This window comes from Chrysemys picta, chromosome 4, assembly GCF_011386835.1.
Source record: "Chrysemys picta bellii isolate R12L10 chromosome 4, ASM1138683v2, whole genome shotgun sequence".
Taxonomy (NCBI): Eukaryota; Metazoa; Chordata; order Testudines; family Emydidae; genus Chrysemys; species Chrysemys picta.
In genome coordinates this window covers 148,192,773-148,214,308 of record NC_088794.1, presented here as the reverse complement: position 1 = coordinate 148,214,308, position 21,536 = coordinate 148,192,773, and the positions used below count along the sequence as shown (strand labels likewise).

General features: G+C 46.4%; 1 protein-coding gene across 6 annotated transcripts in view; it reads left to right on the top strand.

Moving 5' to 3' along the window:
- GNG2 (G protein subunit gamma 2) overlaps nt 1-21,536 on the top strand; it is a 92,827-nt gene that overhangs the window by 65,947 nt on the left and 5,344 nt on the right. For 3 of the 6 annotated variants that reach the window (XM_005290218.5, XM_005290219.5, XM_005290220.4), the window contains 2 exons: nt 15,888-15,952; nt 18,807-18,922. In XM_005290218.5, the coding sequence (XP_005290275.1) occupies nt 18,836-18,922 (87 nt within the window). In that variant the 5' untranslated portion in view covers nt 15,888-15,952; nt 18,807-18,835. Of the gene's footprint in view, nt 1-3,691; nt 3,803-12,791; nt 12,867-14,818; nt 14,840-15,887; nt 15,953-18,806; nt 18,923-21,536 lie in introns of those variants that run through there. The other 3 variants (XM_065593939.1, XM_065593938.1, XM_065593940.1) reach the window with 3 other exon arrangements.

Genomic DNA, 21,536 nt, shown 5'->3' with positions numbered 1-21,536 from the left:
CAACTGTGAAAATTTTAATTGATCAAATTGAAAAAATAAATGCTTGGGCAGGGTATGTCTGCATTGCGATACTAAAACCAGTAGCCCAAACCTGCAACCCTGAGTCAGCTGACCCGGGCCAGCCAGCAGAGGCATTGAATTCCTGAGTTCCCAGGGGTTACTCGACCCCTAATCCGCCCCCTCCTCTTCCTCCACTCCACCTCTTCCCTCCCCCTCCGCCGCCTCTTCCCGCCCCTGCTCCTCCCTCGACCGCCAGCACCTCCTGCACGCCACTGAACAGCTGATCACTGGTGGCTGGGAGGTGCTGGGGGGGAGGAGCTGATTGGTGGGGCTGCCGGTGGGTGTGGAGCACCCACTATTTTTTGCCCATGGGTGCTCCAGCCCCAGAGCCCCCACGGAATTGGCACCTATCAGCCACGCCCATGCTATGGGTCTTTTATCTCCGTGTAGACATACCCTTCGTGCCCAACTTCCATTGACTTTCAATGGGATTTAGGTGCTTAACTCCTTTAGACTCTCTTAAAAACACCAGCTCTAGTCTCTGGAACAAAGTATCAAACTGTCCTTGGTTATTTCCACTCCCAGCCACCCATCATTTCTGTAATACCCCTTGAGAACTCTGCCTGCTGCTTCTATCTGTTAACCGCCCCATGGCCTGTACCAGTATGACTATCAATTAGGGGTGTGATTATTTTTTACCAAAATAGTTCTACCCGTACACTCCCTAGTAGGGGTGCAATTATACCAGCATGAAAGTGGCATATGCTGGCATAGTTTATTCCCCTTCCCATATGGGAATGAGCCCCTTTATACCAATATAACTGTGTCTATGCTATGGGGATTGTACTGCTTTAGCAATAGTCAAAGTGGTGCAACCTTTGTGTGTAGACAAACACTGCCCCTGGAAGGAGTTATGCTACCGTACCCAGTGTCCATGGAGGTCTTGCAAATAGGAACGTCATCTGAGGACATGGGCATCCGGGGGAAGTGTCTCTCTCTCCCTTTATGGATAGCAACCTCAGTGGGGGTTGCTGATGCAAAAAGGGGCATGGCCAGGGTGGAAGAAACTTCCGTTGCTGTCCCCGTGAAAGAGTTCCTCCGCCACTGACCCCCCCGGGTGGCTGCAGTGTAAAGGAATAGCTGCTTCACCTGCCCAGTCCCACAGCCCATCCCTGAAGTAGAGCAGAGACAGAAACACCATCTGCCTTCCTTAGGGATGCGTTTCTCCTGGGGTCCCACGGGCTGCATCGGATGCACCACCATTGCTGAGGTTAACCCAGCTGTCTGAGTTTGTGTCTCTCCCAAACCAGTAAATCGTCATTTTCTAACTTGGATGATACCAGTCCCAACCTGGACAAGCAAATCTCTCTTTGTACTGTGTACTAACTACACTTCCAAGTGAAAGGCCGAAGGTTTAGTCAGTATTCTTTATTAACCCTACCATGGGGTGTACCCCCAAATGCTTTGGTGCCCTTTAAAAACAATCCACCTGGACTCGCTTTGAGCGTTTGCCTTTTCAGCGACATTCAGTGAGAGGCCGGGACTGCTCACCGCACTGTCACAAATCCCGGCTTGTCCGTGGTCGCAGGGGGCCAAAATGTCCCCTCCGGTGCCCTTGGGCCTGCTTTAAGCAATTGTTTGCAGGCTCACCATGCCCAAAAATCCAGCCCAAGTGGGAGACTTGTCCAGGAACGAGGTTCAGCAACAAAACAACATTCTTTAAAAATAAGACCTATATGCTGACAAGCTGACTTTTCCTGGGAGTAGCTGAACTGCAGTGTCTCAGACCCCGCTTTCCTGCTCTCGGAAGGTATCTGATGCTAGCATGCTAATGAACCCGTTTCTATGGAAACTCCCTCATGACCACTCCTTTCTGCTGGCTCCCCTCCAATTTGTGAATGGCTTTTCAATATTGAAAGACCGCTTCATAAATCACACACAAATCCAGTATGCATTAAAAAGAAAGCAGGCTGAAGTGTGGGAACACTTAACCGTGATTTATGAATCAAAACCTTTGTTCCGGTTAAGGAAACCCTTAGGCACAATTTTAATTTGTTTCATTTTATTTTCCGTTGTTCAGAAAAGAATGAAATGTGTGCAACGTGGACATCATCAAATCTCTTTCATACCTTGGGCCAGAGCGTCAGCTGTGTTGAAGTCAATAGAACTGCATCGAATTACTCCGGCTGGAGATTTGGCCCCTTCCTTTATTTTTTTGGTCAATGTAGGTTTTTTGGGGGGGAGGGGGGTTAATAAAAATTGTTTTCAAACTACGAGCGGCTTATTTTAGAGGAAAACCTTTTGAGAAGCAACAATCTTACTGAAAAAAAACCCAACCAGCTGTCACAGCTTAGCGTGAGGGATTTCCACGGCTGAGAGAGATAATAGTGGGGGAAATTATGTAGATGGGGAAAAAGTAGTTACTTATTTATAGCTGCCCTATCAAATCTGTCGGTCTGTGTTCTTGCACTAGACTCATCACCACAGTTTCCGAGCTCCCCGTAAAATTAGGCTGGGTACTCTGGGTAGCTTTACCTGTCGCATCTCCGGTCTGCAGGAACTGGACTTTGGGCAGTGGTTGTGGTCATAGACACATAGACTTTAAGGTCAGAAGGGACCATTATGATCATCTAGTCTGACCTCCTGCATGATGCAGGCCACAAAGCCATCCCAACCCTTTCCCTTGACTCTGCTGTTGAAGTCCCCAAATCCTGTGGTTTAGAGACTTCAAGTAGCAGAGAATCCTCCAGCTAGTGTCCCCTGCCCCATGCTGCGGAGGAAGGCGAAAAACTTCCAGGGCCTCTGCCAATCTACCCTGGAGGAAAATTCCTTCCCGACCCCAAATATGGCGATCAGTAGAACCCCGAGCATGTAGGCAAGATTCTCCAGCCAGACCCTCATTGGCCATTGATACTATTTACCAGCGTTGGCACACTGTTCATTTGACCAAAATCATGTTATCCCATTAAGCCATTCCCTCTATAAACTTATCTAGTTTAATCTTAAAACCAGACAGGTCCTTCGCCCCCACCGTTTCCCTCGGAAGGCTGTTCCAATATTTCACCCCTCTGACGGTCAGAAACCTTCGTCTAATTTCAAGCCTAAACTTCCCCACGGCCAGTTTATATCCATTCATTCTCGTGTCCACATTAGTACTGAGCTGAAATAATTCCTCTCCCTCCCTGGTATTTATTCCTCTGATATATTTAAAGAGAGCAATCATATCCCCCCTCAGCCTTCGTTTGGTTAGGCTAAACAACCCGAGCTCATCGAGTCTCTTTTCATACGACAGGCTTTCCATTCCTCTGATCATCCTAGTGGCCCTTCTCTGTACCCGTTCCAGGTTGAGTACATCTTTTTTAAACATGGGAGACCAGAACTGCACACAGTACTCCAAATGAGGTCGCACCAGTGCCTTGTACAGCGGAAGCAGCACCTCCTTATCCCTACTAGATATACCTCGCCTAATGCATCCCAAGACCGCATTGGCTTTTTTCACCGCCACGTCACATTGTCGACTCATAGTCATCCTGCGGTCTACCAGGACTCCAAGGTCTTTCTCCTCCTCCGTTACTTCTAACTGATGCGTCCCCAGCTTGTAACTAAAATTGTTGTTAGTCATCCCTAAGTGCATCACCTTACACTTTTCACTATTAAATTTCATCCTATTTCTGTTACTCCAATTTACAAGGTCATTCAAGTCTCCCTGCAGAATATCCCGATCCTCCTCCGAATTGGCAACGCCTCCCACCTTCGTATCATCCGCGAACTTTATCAGCCCACTCCTACAATTGGTTCCGAGGTCAGTAATAAATAGATTAAATAAAATCGGTCCCAAAACCGAACCCTGAGGAACTCCACTGGTGACCTCCCTCCAACCTGACAGTTCACCTTTCAGTATGACCCGCTGCAGTCTCCCCATTAACCAGTTCCTAATCCACCTCTGGATTTTCATATCGATCCCCATCTTTTCCAATTTAACCAATAATTGCTCGTGCAGTACACTATCAAATGCTTTACTGAAATCAAGGTATATTAGGTCCACCGCATTTCCCTTATCTAATAAGTCTGTTACTTTCTCAAAGAATGAGATCAGATTGGTTTGGCACGATCTGCCCTTGGTAAAACCATGTTGTAATTTGTCGCAATTGCCATTGACCTCAAGGTCTTTAACTACTTTCTCCTTGAGAATTTTCTCCAGGACCTTGCACACTACAGATGTTAAACTGACAGGCCTGTAGTTACCCGGGTCACTTTTTTTCCCTTTCTTGAAAATAGTCATACTGGGAACTGGGATTTGCTTTTTGCTCTGAGGTTCCTGAGTTTCATGGTCACACCTGATCCCGTGGGGTGTGGGGACAGTATCTGAGAAAGCGCTCTCTCTCTCTCTCACACAGCTCCCTCTTGAGGATAACCGTGCCATTATTTCTGCGGAATGTGGCTGTCGTGGGATGGCTGTCTAGGTGGCTAAGGCAGCTCACAGTCAATGCTGTCTGGAGGCTAAATACATTGCATCATCCCCATTTTACAGATGGGGAACTGAGGCACAGAGAGATCAGGGCCTGGTCTATACCCAGTTATACACATGTAACTATTTCGGTGAGGAGAGAGATTTTTTTTTCCCATTACCGAAATCGTTATCCCCGTACGACCCTTAGTGTGGATCCCTCCTTGCAGGAATAAAACTACGCTGCTATAAACCTGTATACTAGTGTATAGAAAACGTCCGTGTGCAGAAACTTCTCAGGGCCAGGTTTGCCAAGGTATTTAGGCACTGAAAGCTGCAGGCAGGGACCTAGTGAGATTTTTAAAAGCATCCAGGCTCCTTGCTGCCATTGAAATCAGTCTGGTCCTAATTAACTTTGCCAGGATCACACAGGAGTAGGAAATTGAACGCCGCTGGCACCCTAACCATTGGGCTCTCCTTCCTCTCTAGACCTGATCACAACGGGTAAGGTGGTTTCTGGGTAATCTGAGCCAGTCCTTAGACAATGGGGGCTGGAACCTGGAATTCTGGGAGAAAACCTTCCACACATAGTTACCATTGGACTCTCTGTACAGTATGGGCCAGGTATTGAATTCATTTATGTAGGTGTAAATCTGGCATGTATCTACTTGTTGCAGTGGAGATACAGATGTCAGTCCAGAGGGTAACTGAGTGGCAAGGCTGACTCATAAAGCCAAAACTTGTCAAGGACCTGCATACAATGAATAAGACTCTTTGTAACTATCCACAGCCACAAAACTAAGCCCATGGCCAACAATGAGCTAGAAAGGAAACAGCCTTGGGCCTTGCCTGGAAGGAAGCTACAGATCCTCCCGGAGTATAGAATAATAGAATATGAGGGTTGGAAGGGACCTCAGGAGGTCATCTAATCCAACCCCCTGCTCAAAGCAGGACCAATCCCCAACTAAATCATCCCAGCCAGGGCTTTGTCCAGCCGGGCCTTAAAAACCTCCAAGGAAGGAGATTCCACCACCTCCCTAGGTAACGCATTCCAGTGTTTCACCACCCTCCAAGTTCTGAGCAGGAAGGGCAATCTGGAGTGACTGTCCCTTGGTGGGAGAGACCAAGCCACCTGTCCTTTCTGGGCTGTACCCAGGATATGGCGCGGTCCGAACCCCACCAGTTCCAAGACACTTTAAAGTCACGTGATCCATGTTGTCCCACCCATTCACACTGTGCGGAAGGGAGCCTGCTCTCCCAGACTGTGAGGAGAAGGGTTAGGAGAGGGAAAAGGAGCTGTGTGATAGCATTTCATCTGGTAACTGCCTCTCCCCCACCTCCTTTGGGGCACATCTGCTCTACAGGGCCGGGGAAGAGGGCAGGAGTCAAATGAATAGCTGGTCTACGTAGCACGTTCACCTCTCAGAACAGCAGGCAAAATTTTTGCGCTGTAAAATGCACCACGAAGTCCCCTCGCTGCAACTCTGAGCCTGTAGAGGAGTGATGGGTGGGAGCTGAGCGGGAGGCAGGTTAATGGCACTGTTAGCCATGGCCCTATTGCTACAGGGGGACTGGAGGGTGCACAGAAGCAGATGGCATCTTGGCACTTGTGGGACTGCCTTCCGCATGTATTCCCTTGAGTCTCTGCCTAGTGTGGGCTGTGGTGGCCTTGCCCACTCTGGAGTATCTCTGGCACCATCCCTTGGAGGTGGGGGAGTTGGTGAAACCGGATTACAAACTCAGTGGACTCACAGGGGCCTGATCCTCAACTGATGTAAATGAGCATAGCACCATTGACTTCATGACCCATTTATATTTCTCTTTGCCATCTCTGAGTTCTTCTAGAGGGGAAGATACAGGGAAAGGCACGGTTCTTATTAGCTAGAGTAGCTCAGTGAATCTTAACACTCTGCAGACTTGTATTGGATAGGGAGTTGCAGGCAACTTCGTAAATTAATCTACCATTGATTTAAAAAAGTCTCCAGTGGTTTGGGATCAAAATGAAATTAGACTTTCTGTTCTGCGCCTGCAGTATGTTCCCATTAGTTGGTACCATCGTGGGCCACTCTAGAAAAAGGTATTTTCCAAATTTAGCAGACGTTAAATGACTGCTGCAGGACTGGAAAGAAGCCGCATGTACATGACAGAATGTAGCGTTGATTAACATTCAGAAAAGACACATTAGGCTACAACCACCATTCAGCTGAGTGAAGATACGGGGCGTCAGTGCACTACGAAACAAAGGCAGAAACAAACCATTCACAATAATTGTGGGGGGAAATAGGTTTTCTGCGTTAGTCCTAAAATGATGGACTGAGTACAAATATCTTCTGAGGAAGGGAGAATCAAGCCAAGGCACTTCCAAAAGGACAACAGATCTGCTGAACGGTTACATAGCAAAGATGGATGAATAGAGTAAGTGACGGGCCCCGTGTTTAATGCTCACTGTGAGGGTTGCCCTAATCATCATGTCCCGTAGGTAAAATGCTATCCAAGTTCTAAGAACTTACTGAATCAGAGTCCAAGTTTAAGTACGTACGTAACTCTAAACATGTGACTATTGCCAATGACATCATGGGCTTAAGTGCCTTGCTGAATTGAAGCATTGGGTCATGATCCTGAAATAGGAGCCATCATAGGCACCGACTATGGAAAAAAATTAGTGGGTGCTTAGCACCCACCAGCAGCAAGCTCCCCTCTTCCCTGCCAGCCGGCGCCCCGCTGGTCAACGCCTCCCCTTCCCTCCCAGTGCCTCCCACCCACCGGCGCCCCGCTGGTCAACTCCTCTCTCTCCCTTCCTCCCAGCGCCTCCCACCCACTGTGATCCGCTGTTCTGTGGCATGCAGGAGGTGCTGGGAGGCAGGGCCGGCTTTAAGCCGATTCGGCCGATTCCCCGGAATGGGGCCCCGCGCCTAAGAGGGCCCCTCAACCTCCGGGGCTGCCAGCAGAGGGGGAAAAAAAAAGCTGCATCTTGCTTCTCCCCCCTCCCTCCAGCGCTTGCGCCACCATACAGCTGATCAGCGCAAGCCTGGGAGGGAGGGGGAAGGAGGAGGAATGCGGCGTGCTTGGGGAAGACGCGGGGCCAGGGCGGGGATTTGGGGAGGGATTCATTGGGGCAGTGAGGGGGCGGAGTTGGGGCGGGGCTGGGGCGGAGTCGGGGTGGGGGAGTGCGCGAGACAATTCACGTCCTGGTGTGGGGCCCTGCACCTGCTAAAGCTGGCCCTGCTGGGAGGGAGAGGGAGGACTGGAACAGGGATGGGGTGTGCTCAGGGGAAGAGGCAGGGAGAGGGCAGAGTGGGGACAGAAGAGGTGGGACAAGGGAGGGGCCTAAGGGGGAAAGGGTGGGGTGGGGCAGGGTCTGGGGCAGGGCAGGAAGAGGCAAGGCGGGTGGGACTTGGAGGAAAGGGTGAAGTGGGGGTGGGCCTGGGGCGAAGGTGGGAGGGGTTGAGCACCCCCCCGGGTAGAGAGGAAGTCAGCGCCTATGGAATCCATGCGGGTGGACCCCTTCACCTGGGCTAAGGCCCACTGACTCCTGTAGGGCTCCGCATGGCTTATTTGCAGGATCGGGGCTTTAAAGGGCAATGACAAAGTGTTAATGCAATTTTTAAATTTGAAGGCAACAAATGTAAATGGCCAAATAAGGGTGTTCCCCAGAGGATAATGAACAACGTGAAAGGTGTGAGTAGACAGCTCCATTTTAAGTACCGTGTATTTTCGAACTCTAAAGTATGGCATGAAATAAATTCAGAAACGTGGGATTCAGATAAATAAAGCCTGGCCTAAGATCTCCAGCTACTGTAGTTTGGGGGGGGAAGTCTTAGTTTTTCTGTTCAAATGGAAGTATTTTCCCTCTGAACACAAGTGGCCAGTCTGCAGTTCTGGAGCCAAAAAAGCATCAAAGAGGAAAAGATTGCTCAAGTATACAAAGCTCTCTTATTCATTTTTTAAAAACTGGAAAATTCCGATGAATCGGTTAGCTCTTCTGAGCGGAGGCACTGGGGAGACTAACCCAGCTGGAAAGTTTTGGGGCCTGGAGAAGTGTCTGAGTTTTTTGTGTTTTGCTTGTCAGATGAATCCAGCCCATTACAAAAAGGAACAAAACAATCCTGAGAAATACACAGCTGTAATTAAAGTGTCATACCACAGGGACACAGTACCTATATACTATACTTTATAAACATCATTATCATGGAAATAAACAGTATCCTCACTCATTAGCCTGCGGTCTCCAAGGCAAGAACCCCATTATCCGAAACGTGTGTGCATCATTAAACTGCAGCTATGAGAGGCTGTCTGTATTCCATTGTGAATTTCACTAAAAGGTTTCTTTTCCCTGCAAAGAAGAAAAATTCCTTTCGTTGTTATATAATAGATATTACTATATTCTAATGTGGTTTTATTATTTATATTAGATGTAACAAAGTTCATTCCACATTGGGATTCAGGAACTGCTGTAAAGTTAAGTTGCTTCTTAAATGTTTTCTTAAGATTCAGGTAGACTATTGGTCTTGGATTTTCTCTTGTCTTCCCTTTGGCTCTGATTAAATTGGTCCCAGTTAACCACTGGAAAATGCTGTCCTGCATAATTACTCCATTTGTGCTATGAGAATCTTATTAGAGATAATGGGTTGTGTGTATTGTCTAACAACAAGCAGGGAAGTGATATTGGCAAATCCCAGTAACACAAATGGGATATCTGACTACACACGCATGCACACACATTCTGCAGTAATAATCTCTGTGGTGTTGTTTCTGCACAAATCTACTTGCAAATCCACCCAATGGCAGCTGACATACCACTGTATTTGGACCATCTTTGGATCGAACCAATAGTCCAGGTAGTTCTACATCCTGTCTCTGAAAGTGGCCAGCACCAGATGTTTCAGAGGAAGATGCCAAAAATCTTAAGTGGATAATTATGAAATAACCTGATAATAGGAGAAGTTTCATGCCAACCACTCATGAGTGTTTGGAAATTCTTTGGAACCTGAGGGTTTATAGCCCTTACATCTTTTCCTTTGTCTAATGTGACTGTACAGGCTCTTATCTGTATAAATGTCTATCCTTTTTTAATCAACTAAGTTCTTGCTCTCCGTATCTAGCAATAATGAATTCCACCGGGTAATTATGCATTGTTTAAAAAGGTATTTCTTTTCTTCAGCTGTACTTTGTTGCCTTTTAATTTCATTGAGCGCTCTTGTATCTGAACTTATTATTGACTAAGGAGTGTCCACGGTTTCCTGGAGGTCTATGCTCGTGCATAGTTGTGTGGTTGGTTGGTTTGAAAATAATGTACAAACTTACATTCGGAAAAGCTCCCAAGTGAACCTGAACTGATAAGAATTAAAAGCTTTGCAAAAGTACAGTTGGTGTTGTCAAAATAGCACTTTAAATCCAAGTAGTATACAATGAAAACTGTACATTTCAAATGGTGGTTGAAAAGATGGGTATTTAAACATGTTGGGCCGTATATGATTAGCACTTAAAAACTTGTAATGTCAAAAATTTGCTGTGAAGATGAATTTCTGAGGGCAAAATCCCAGACCCAGTGCCCAACTTCAGTCAATGTGCTGTGTTTGATGGAGTTTCACAGAGGGAAGTAATTGGTGCTGAGGTATCTTTCTTAGCTGCTACACCATCCCAAATTCTTCTGGGCAAGATACACAGAGTCATAGTCCATCTTCAACATGATGCATTTATTGAGCAAAGCAACTGCAAACTACAGACACACACACGGGCTTCCACACAGGTTGAGCTCTAGTTCGGTCTCCTCTGTTTACCAGGGACTGCACCCTGGCACAGCATACAGAGACATCTAGTGGCCAAATGACAATATTGCAAGGAAATAGTTTACACCTCTTCCTTACTTAGCCTGCAGTCCACATACCACAAAGCCTTGGAGAATGCTTTGGGCAGCACCTCCCCAGCAGGAGCAGCCCCTGCTACATAGCACATGAAGGCTGTGGACTTTCTGAGTGCCTCCCTGAGGGTCAGGGCAACATCGTTTCAGCTACATTCAGAATCTTCCATGTATATGGAGATATACCTATCTCATAGAGCTGGAAGGGACCTTGAAAGGTCATCAAGTCCAGCCCCCTGCCTTCACAGCAGGACCAAGTACCATCCCTGACAGATTTTGCTCCTAGATTCCCTAAATGGTCCCCTCAAGGATTGAACTCACAACCCTGGATTTAGCAGGCTAATGCTCAAACCACTGAGCTCTCCCTCCCCCCATGACCACGGATGGTGTTGTTTCAAACTGTAAATCTCTATCTAAGCATTAAGGAAGCTTTGATGAGAGCGAAAGCTGGGAATTGCATAGCACACCCTGCTTTCACACGCTCATACTTGATAAGAAAAAAGTGAATGAAAGCATCGCTCACTGCAAAATGTGTAAGTTTTCCTTCTTGAGGAATAGGGTCACTGCTAGCTTTGGGAGATCCCGGGAATGTAGATAGTGGGTTTTTCTGTTTGCTTTTAATTCAGATCACAATTTTGCTCCCTGCTACAAAGAGCTCTTTCACATAACTTCTTTGCAATTCTCCCTCTCCGCCCCAGTCTCTGATTTATAGCCTCTGCGCAGAAGTACATTTCTACCAACTGCTACATGTTTAATTTCATCTCTAGTCATACACTTTGAAAGGCATGTCAGTAATGGTCTCAAAGAAAAAATGCTCACGGTAGTGTCCTATCTGAAGCCCCAATCCTGCAATTTACAATTGGGGCTGGAAGAAAAATGTCAAACTAAACAGTTTCTCACTGGGAAATGAGGTTTCGTTGAAATAAAAGTTTTCTATGGGAAAAACTTGACGTCTGGAATTTTCAGCCAGGAAAATCAAAATTGTCACATTCATAGAACATCAGGGATCTCAGGAGATCATCTACTCCAACCCCCTGCTCAGAGCAGGGCTAATCCCCAGACAGATTTTTTTGCCCCCAATCCCTAAATGGCCCCCTTAAGGATTGAACTCACAACCCTAGGTTCAGCAGGCCAATGCGCAAACCACTGAGCTATCCCTCCCTCCTCATGAACTGTCTTGTTTAGTTTCCAGTCAACGTTAATCCCTGTTTCCGCCTGAGATGTCACCGTCCCTTATACGGGTTGTAGCTCTGGACATTTCCTACCCCCATTCTCCCCATGAGCCCCCACTCTCTGGTTGGCCATCATCTCCTGGGATTCCTCGCAGCCTCTCCCTGCAGCTGGGGTCCGCCTGCATTTTAAATGGAAGGATCAGGGTGGGATGATGAAGGCGCAGGTGAGAGCTTTAGCTCAACGGCAAAGCCTTTTTATGTGCCATCAAATGAGAAATGGCATTCACGCATGGTGAACGGCTCTTGAATAGTGTACAAAAGGCATTGATTTTCCGTCACTCTTTTTTACTTCTGATGCCTCCTTGATCACTGAGCTATGAGCTTCTTCAGATAACAGAGCTAAAAACCTTCTTCTACAGCAGATCCTACTCACCTTCGCATGTGTAACCGCTCTGAATCCAATGGGGCGATTCAGGGAGTAGGGCCAGCAAGGTTTGGCCCTCTAACATTGCTGTTTTCTTAGGGAAACCAGTCAGAGCATTGCACAGTCAGGCTCTTCACTTTACCAACATAAACAGTAACATGCTCACCTACATATTTCAGAAGGGGGGAGGGAAGAATGAAAATGCAGGACAGCTAAATGAGCACGGCTGTGGAAATTTGAACGAACACGGTCCCTTAATTTTTTTCTGCTTGGGGGCTGCTGTTGCAAAGTCAATCTTGCAAACACTTACAAAGGTACTTTAACTTTGCTATCATGCACTTCTGCACCCCCTGGACTCTACTGCCAGGAGCAACCCCCAAAGTGGAAAGGAAAAAAATAATGAGAAAAGACATTCAAAGATAGAGCAAGCCGGCACCAGTCAGTAGCTAATGCACATTCTCAGCAGTTTGCACTTTCCAGGGTGTGTATCTCAAAGTTAGGGTGACCAGATGTCACGATTTTATAGGGACAGTCCCGATTTTTGGATCTTTTTCTTATATAGGGTCCTATTACCCCCCACCCCCGTCCTGATTTTTAACATTTGCTGTCTGGTCACCCTACTCAAAGTGCAAGCTAATGTTTTCTGCTGTCTATGCACGCTCTGCAGTCTTCAAATGTTCATGCAACTGTTCATTCCTTTCTTCCCCCACCCCAGACCTAGCTATGGACTGTGATGAGGTGCACAAGCTCTGCCTTGGGTGAGGGCAGCAAAGGGTTAATGATCTGGCCTGGAGACAAGGAGTTAAATCAGGAACACCTGCCAGAAGCATCAGCCCTGGATGGAGGGTCCTCCAGCTGCAGTAAATAATCAAAGGGGACCTGGATATAAAGGGAGGAGGCTGCCCTAGTGAGGGGAAGCTGCAGCTTGGGAGGGAATTGATGACATCACAGAGTGATCACCCTGTGAGTAGGGGAGACTATCTAGGTCTCCCTAGGGAATGGTGTAGACATAGGTATTTTTCCCTCTAGTTCTGTCCCTAGCCTGTAGACAACACAGGCAAGGGCACTTTGCTGCTTGTTTTATTTGCCTGATTTAACAAACCTGCCTTCCTTTTGTGGCCCACTTGATGTGACCTCTGCCCGTGGGCTTACGTCTGAGGACTATTTATATGCCAAGTTCCAAATCTCCTTTCCCCCCTCTTTAAATGGGGTGGGGTGTCTAGTTTTTCATGGTGTGGGAAGTAAATATTTCATATTCCCAACTCAAAAACGGTGAAAAGGGACTTTGCTCAAAGGGATTCTCTTAGAAAAACCAAGAGTCTGTAGAGAACATCACCCTGTCCGGTGAATTCTTAGCAGAGCTATGAGTCTATGAGCCAGCTGGGTTGTAACTGAAACTGTTTTGCAACACTCTCGGGCCTGTTTTGCTGTGAAGGAAATGCTGTAATAATGTTTTGCATCTGTATACAGAAACACTCCTCATCTGAGGCATGCGGGGTGCTTGGAAGGTAGTGGATAGATCACGGGACTGGGAGTCAGACCTGACTTTAAACTCTGCCCTGACCTGCTGTATGACCTTGGGCAAGTCACTTTCTCTGTGCCTCTGGTGGTTTTTTGCTCCTACCCTTGTGTCTTCAGATAGTAAATTCACTGGGCTAGGAAGTGCCTCCTGCTTAGAGTTGCCTGGTGTCTGGTTTTTGACCAGAAAGTCCGGTTGAAAAGAGAACCTAGCAGTGTCCGGTCAGCTGTATTGACCGGACACTAAGTCTGGTTACTGCGGGCGGGGGAATAGGGGCGGTCTGTTGCCCAGTCCTGAAGTGGCAGCTCCTACGGCAGGATGCGTGCACCAGCTCGGGCCGCAGGCAGCCCCTTTGAGGAGCACGGTTTGCAGGACTGCAGCGGAGGACAGAGTGCAGGGGCCCATGGCGAGTGGGGTAAGGAGCTCTCAGCGGGCTGGGAACGTTCCCCAGGAGGGAGGGAGGTGAGCTGCCCTGCCCCGCCCCGCCCAGTGCTTTTTTCCTGTTGTGCTCTCAGACTGCTCTGGGGCAGACAGCGCAGAGGGGGGCAGGGAAGGGGGTTGCTGGGCTACTCCTGTGTGGCTGCAGCGCTCTTCTGACCTTTACTCCCAGGCAGCCTGCTGGAGCTGGGGTTCGCACGTCCCTTGGGGCTACTCACGCTGGAGTTGGGGGTGCTCATGGGGAGAGGTGCGAGTGGGGCCTTGGGGACAAAGTGGGGTGGGAGGTCTAGTTTTCAGACATTGGAAATTTAGCCGCCATGCTGCTGCTGCATGTTTGGACAGGATCTAGATCTAGATCAGGATCAAGGTGAACCTGAGCTTGGTTGGGACTTCTAGATGCAACTGCAGTAGAAATGACTTGGTCTTCCCTGTGGCTAGACAGGAATGGCTCCTCCCACCACGGTAATGCAGGTTCTGCTAGGGAACACGGCATTCAAATGTTAGCCGCTGATGACAAGCTTTTCACAATGAAACGGGGCAAACTTACCCAAAATAGATCCCAGCCAATGTTCATTGGCTTAAAAAAGCCTGCACTGTGCAGTCTATTGCACTGTATAGCATGTCACGTAGGAACGCATCGGTAGCCAATGAGTTCATTTTATCATCCATTTATCTACCTTGGCCAAACTTTTTCTTCTCTGAAAGAACTCCAGGTGTGTAAGGAGGAGCAAGTCTAAAGTTTAAATGAACTTGCCCTGTACTCTGAACAGCAAAGAGCTCCACAGGAAAGCGATCTTGTTTCCTCCCATCTCTTGTCTGTATTTCTCTGTCACAGCGGTTCACTGCTAACCGCAAAGCAACAACGTTTGTCAGTTTACACATAGATTAGCTAGTGTAAACGCTGACTCCTGTACGAAAGGCAGACTCTGTAACCCAGCGAACTCCTTCCAGCATCCAGGCTCCTAAATCAACAGAGGAGGTAAACTGTAAGCCGCGCTTGCTCTGGGGCGTGGCAGGACGCAGTGAAATGGGGAAACTGGGGGTGCACTGGTCCTTAAAGGGCTCACTTCTCCAAGCAGGTCTCCAACAAACCATCCTTCAGCTACAAATCTAATAGAATTGAATGCACTCTGCAATTCAGTGAGGAAGAGTCCAACTGCTGTTGTAGCTCTGTATAAAGTATTGTCTAAAGGGGCTTAACTTCTAATAAATCTCAGAACGCTAGCTTGCGTCTTAAAATGTCTTCTTATAATTTCCTTATACAGCTCTGTGTGTGTGTGAGTGTGTATGGCTCTATAATCTGTGTGCACATCACACACTATAGATAAAATAGAATACATGCTGGGGTGCCGGAGCATGATTTTACAGTTCTAATAGCAGGAGTGTGGAGTGGTTGCGTAATTGAACTATGCAGGCTTTGCCAACTGAGGGCCACTGACCAGGTTATACCAGACCACCCTCACGTATTCAATGTAATAGAAATTGAATGTATGTGTAATAGATCTCCTTCATTTTAAAATATTTTTTCCCCTCTTGCAATGTTTCTCAGTCCGTTCCTGACCCACGTGAATTCAAAAGTCTTGTAAATAAGGTAAATGTAGTGTAACTTTCTTCCTAGTCTAGTGAATTGGAATCTGTATTTGATTGGTCAGTGTACCTATCAGTCATCCTCTGATGCTTATGACTAGACCGGGCATATTTATGTGAGGAATGAGACAAGTGGAAGGAATTTCTGTCAGAAATCCTGAAACTCTGCCCTCCTAGGCTCACCCCTGTTGCAGTATGGAAAAGTGAATAGGATAAAAATCAATGTCATCTCGCCAAGCGTCTTGGAATAACCTCCCCCATCCCCCTCCCCCAGTACATTCTGCCTTTCTGAACTGAGTTTTCAAGCTTGCTGATCCTCTGAGTGATATTTTGACACGTCTTGGTTTCCAAGTAACGTCCATAACAGTCAGTCCATAACATGGATCGAATGTAAAGTGTCAGTCTAATCAATTGTTTCTCTCTCTTTGTCCCCCTTAAAGGTATTGACTATTGAAGATCGGCAGACCTTCCACTAGAGAAGCAACTCCCGGAAAAGATCGTTTTGGTAAAACGCTTTGTTACTTCATTCTAAGTGAAAAGGGTAGATTGGGTGTGGAGAAGGCCTGGGGATCATGAGGTGTGTTTGTGGCGAGAGCTCTTCCTCGCAGTTCAAGGTCTCCTTGAAACATGCCTCCTACCTACCAGCCCAAGTCCTGGACTCGGTGGATCCTCTCCATAAGTTGCGGGAGGGTCATTTAGCCGTGGGCAAGCTTGTGCCCGCCCGGTTCCCAAACCCAGTATGAGCTTTCTTTGCTACTTGCTCCTTGTTGCTACCCCCAGCATATCCTAGCCGGACAGGCCTGAACGGGAACGGCACTGCAATGGCTTCATGTCAGGCTCTGGTTTTCTCTGAGCAGGCCTGAAGATGAGTTCCTGAGTTGAAGGATTTAACACAAGCGCTGTAGCGTGAGCACCCTTGGATCCTCCCCTTTAAGCTGGCTCAGGCTAAATGGCCAAAACTAGACCGGCCGAGAGTTTTCAAAGCCAGCGGGAGACCCCCTTGAGGGGTGATGTTTTGAAGAAATGCCTCTTTGCCCCCTTACTCGTTATCACTCCGAAGAAAAATATGGCCCGTAGAGAATACAGAGCTGACTCTAGGTTGGTCTTTCTAGCCCAGAAATTCATAAAAGAGAATGCTGTCCTAGACTCTTGGTGAGTGTGTCCATGGAGAGGATAAAATATCTGGATAGTCATTGGCTGGGAGAAAGTCAGGCATTCTCACTCTGTCTCTAGCTGGGGGACATCTGGGTTCCAATCCCTGCTCCAGTGACTGTTTGTTTAGACCAAGTGGAACATCTTCAGCCTGCGAGATTGAGAGAGACAGCCCCGAATAGCCAATAGCCTGGTGGTTTGGGCACGCCCCTCAGAAGGGGCAGAAGCAGAGATTCGAACTTGGCTTTCTCACATCCCAGGTGAGTGCTCTCACCACTGGGCTAAAGGCTATAAGGGTGGCGTTACCTCTTCCTCCTCCTCCCTCAGCTTTTGTGAATTGAGCCCTTCATTTTATTAAAATACCTGAAATGAAATCTTTCAATTCTCTAAAAATTTCAGTTTCAGTTGGAGACAAACTGATTGTGTGGAGTTTTTTTTTTTTTTTTTTTTCCGGAACTGCCAGAAATCTGAAAAGTCAGTTTATTCTCCTAGCACCGCCTGGGATAGCCCAATGCACTTCAACTGTATCCCATCTCTTACATTGATCATGTTTGTGCTTGAAAAATACTAATCATGCTTAAATGGGGCCCTTGCTGGAAAGACGCAGACACTGTTTTTCTGCTCAGTGTAAGCAGAGCCAACTTAGAAAAGCATGCTTTATAGAGACAGTGTAGACTTGGCAACATAATGAACGCTTGCAGTTATCCTTTTGTAGGAAACCCTAAAGAAACAGGAAGTGACAATATCCTGTTTTGCATCTAAATGCTCACTTGTTGTGCGGACAATGCAATGCTAGACCAATGCACCATGTCGGTCTCTAGAAATCAGTATATTATAGTCAGCTACTTAAATGCACGGATGTATATTTCCTAATTATTTTATAGTAAAGCTTGGTATTTCAATACAGTATAATGAAGCATAATGACTGATATTACTGCTACGGGCAACTTGAAAGACACTTCAAGCTGTCGACTAGAGAACTTGTTGAAAACATCCGTTTGCTGTCATGTGAAGTTGAAACTGAGAGGGGCTTTTATAGTAGGTGCTATTTTGTTCCAAGACTGGAGGAAATGCTTGCTTGCATTCTGCACATAATTATAGCGTTGTTGTTTTGATTGGGAAGGTAGTGGGGAAAAGTTTCTCCATTAGTGATGATACTTCTCTCTCCTATCCACCTGGAAGTGAAAATCCTAATTACTGATCTGCTCTCTAGAAAGCTTGCTGCAATACACGAACAGTGAAAACACCATTGGCTTTACAGCTGATCTGCATCAGAGCAACAACACTAGCCAAAAGAGCAGGGTTAACAGCACAACTTACTGCTCAGTGCAGTTTAAGAATCTACCCTGGGAAACAACAAAGTGATTGATGGTTACAGCACTGAAGAGACAGCCCCATCAGAGCTGTAAAACTAAAGTATGTTCCCGCCTGCCTCCAACCCCAGATCTCCTTCCCTTTCCAGTCACTGTCCAAGTAAGGATATAAACAGTGGGCCTGCTTCTCTCACTTAATGCCAACTGGCAAATCCAGATTTAACTTCATTTGGTGTCATAGTGGTTTTCATAGATTCCAAGATTCTGGGACTGGAAGGGACCTTGAGAGGTCATAGTCCAGTCTCCTGCCCTCATGGCAGGACCAAATACTGTCTAGACCATCCCTGATAGACACTTATCTAACCTACTCTTAAATATCTCCAGAGATGGAGATTCCACAGCCTCCCTAGGCAATTTATTCCAGTGTTTAACCACCCTGACAGTTAGGAACTTTTTTCCTAATGTCCAACCTAAACCTGCCTTGCTGCAGTTTAAGCTCATTGCTTCTTGATCTATCCTTAGAGGCTAAGGTGAACAAGTTTTCTCCCTCCTCCTTATGACACCCTTTTAGATACCTGATGTGATGAGGGAACAGTGCCCGATGCTGGAATAGCGCTTCTAGCTCTGGGACCCTTATGATTTTTGACTCCTCACCACTGTAGACACTGCAAAGAGGAGGAACATTGTCATGGTTCTAGCAATGTCACTACAGCCAGGATTTACATCTTTTGAGACCGTTTACCTATATAAAAATGGACTGGGACCACATTAAACTTAACACACACAGCCACATCTCTGTTAATCACAGACGCCCTTTATTAGATTCCATGGTACTTGCAGCAAATCCAGTTTTAGTTCTCTGATGTATTGCCTTACTTCACTTTGTTTCCACAGCATATCTGAAAAGCGCAACCGGCACTCAGATGGCCAGCAACAACACCGCCAGCATAGCACAAGCCAGGAAGCTGGTGGAACAGCTGAAAATGGAGGCCAACATTGACAGAATAAAGGTAAAGCATGATTGAAGGCAACTGGGTAATTGGCATATTCTTTGTGGTTCCATGATGAGCCTTCTGCAGCTAAGACTCCAAGTCATAGATTTTAAGGCCAGATAAGACTACTGGAGCCATGTAGTCAGACTTCCTATAAAACACAAGCTATAGACTCGAGATCTAGTGTCCCTCAAGTCCTAGAGCTCTGTGTATTTAGCTTATTGAACAAAACATTGAGTCGAATTGATCATGGCCTACAATTACCTACACGGGGAGAAGAGATCTGATATTGGAGAGCTCTTTAATCTGGCAGACAAAAGGCATGATCCAATGGCTGGAAGTTGAAGTAGGCAAGTTCACACTGGAAATTTTTATTTTTAACAATGAGGGTAATTAACCACTGGAATGGAGTAGCCAGGGGTGTGGTAAATCCTCCATCACTGAGTCTTTAAATCTAGACTGAATGGTTTTTCTAAATGATGTCAGGTTAGATCCAGGAATCTCACTGGATAAAATCTGGGGCCTGTGTTCTATAGGAGCGCAGACCATTATGATCATCGAGTCCTTCTGTCTTCAAGTCTGTGGTGTTAACAAAGTTCCCTAGCTTTCTTATTCGGTGATGGATACTTTGCTGGTGTGACCATGAACTGTACAATGGGAAAACTAGAAGGTTTGGGAAACTCCGTTAAACTAGTCCTAATTAGATGGCCTTTTGGGAAACAGGAAGACGCTCTTTCATGATGAATTGGTTCTGTTTGAAGATGACTGCAGTTGAGCGTCTCATTTAATATATTTCAGACACTTTTGTTCTTTGGATAACATTGTTAATGCATGAAATTGGGCACAGTGGTGTACCCAGACTTGCTTAGAGAAACGCAACAAAACAAAAAGCAAAGTTATCCTTTCAAGTCTCTTTTTCAATGGACAGAAGAGTGATCCCTTTGGGGAGGGATTCCTCTGCATCGGCTGCATATAGGTCTTTTGGTGCTGGTCCATACGTTGTTACGCTGGAATAATGAGCCCCTATATTGTCCATCTGAGTTGTAGTGTGGGCACAATTCTGCCTTTACCCCTCCAATATTTACTAAGTTCTGTCCTTAAACTGTGAGCTCCTCCGGGATTGGGCTGTCCCTTCCTGATTTGTCCAGAAAGCCCCTAGCACATGATGAATGCTACCATAAACAACAATTACAATTGTGATCATGGACAGATTCAGTTTTTAAAGGCCAACATTCCAAACTGGGTGCCTGTATTGAATGTGTGGGCACAGACACGTCATGGTGCATGCCAAATAAACAGCTCCCTGCACAAAAGGGTAATATGCACCTATGGCCTTTTATTTTATTTTATTTTATTTTATTTTTGTGTGTGTGCTGCTTAAGCACCATTCTGATGCATGCAACTGCATGTTTTTCATGCTCAGCTCAGGTATATATTAAGAGTCTTGTCCCCCCAAATATGTGCAGGCTTTGAAAGGCGTAATGTATCTCTGCTGCTTAAACTGTGTGTTCTGTGTTGGCTCAGAAAGTTGCCTCCAGAAACCTGAACCTTTTGGGAGCAGAGTCTTGGAGCATTCCAGTTTTGTTAAAGGGAAACGTAGCTGATTCCAAAGTGTGAAATACCAATATCTGAACTTCAGCATTTGGTAACGTCCCCTCACTGCTCAAGAGCTTCCACTGAGCCAGGTTCATGTTCTTAATAGATAAGAGGGAGGGATAGCTCAGTGGTTTGAGCATTGGCCTGCTAAACCCAGGGTTGTGAGTTTAATCCTTGAGGGGGCCACTTAAGGATCTGGGGTAAAATCAGTACTTGGTCCTGCTAGTGAAGGCAGGGGGCTGGACTTGATGACCTTTCAAGGTCCCTTCCAGCTCTAGGAGATAGGATATCTCCATTAATTTAGGGGACTGGACTCGAGGTCCCTTCCAGTCCTAGAATCTATGAATATCCGTATATAGTCAGTGACTCCACTGATATTTGTTACCATAGCAACCACAGCCCTCCACTGGACGGGTTCAACATGGTATAAAAATGACATGCCACTTCCCTTTCTTTAATCGTGAATAAATATTGTTGCATGTCTTCTTGCAAGCTATTTGCAGTTGAGTGTGTCCTGCACTGAGTGTGTTTGTAAGATCAAATCAGGTAAAAGGGTGTTGATGGATCAAAAACCTGCCTGTAACTAAAGGGAGATAAAAATAGATTTGCAGACCGCATAGGTTTTCTCTTAAAAGTCTTTGCTAATAGATTTGTGTTAGCTGTTAAATGCCTCGAAAAGAGGCTGCTTGGTTGGGGGAAACAGAACTAGAAGGCTGGATTGCCTGAAAGAGATGCAAATGAAAACCATCTTAGCATCAAAAGAAATGAACACCACGTTTTGGATAGTTGATGTATAAATGCCTTTTATTGTGTGGAAGTTGTTTGGGATTTGCACACACGGGACATCAAAGATGCTACAGCAAAAATGTACTTTCAGTATAAAGCTGAAGAATAAAACTGAGACCTGCAAGTTACCATTTGATCAGGTGATCTTCTTTACTATGTCCAATCTCCCAGCTGGCCTGGCCTGCCCTGCCCTCTTATTGACATCATCAGGCTCCTGAAACCCCAAAAAATAAACTGGGCTTCAGAATTG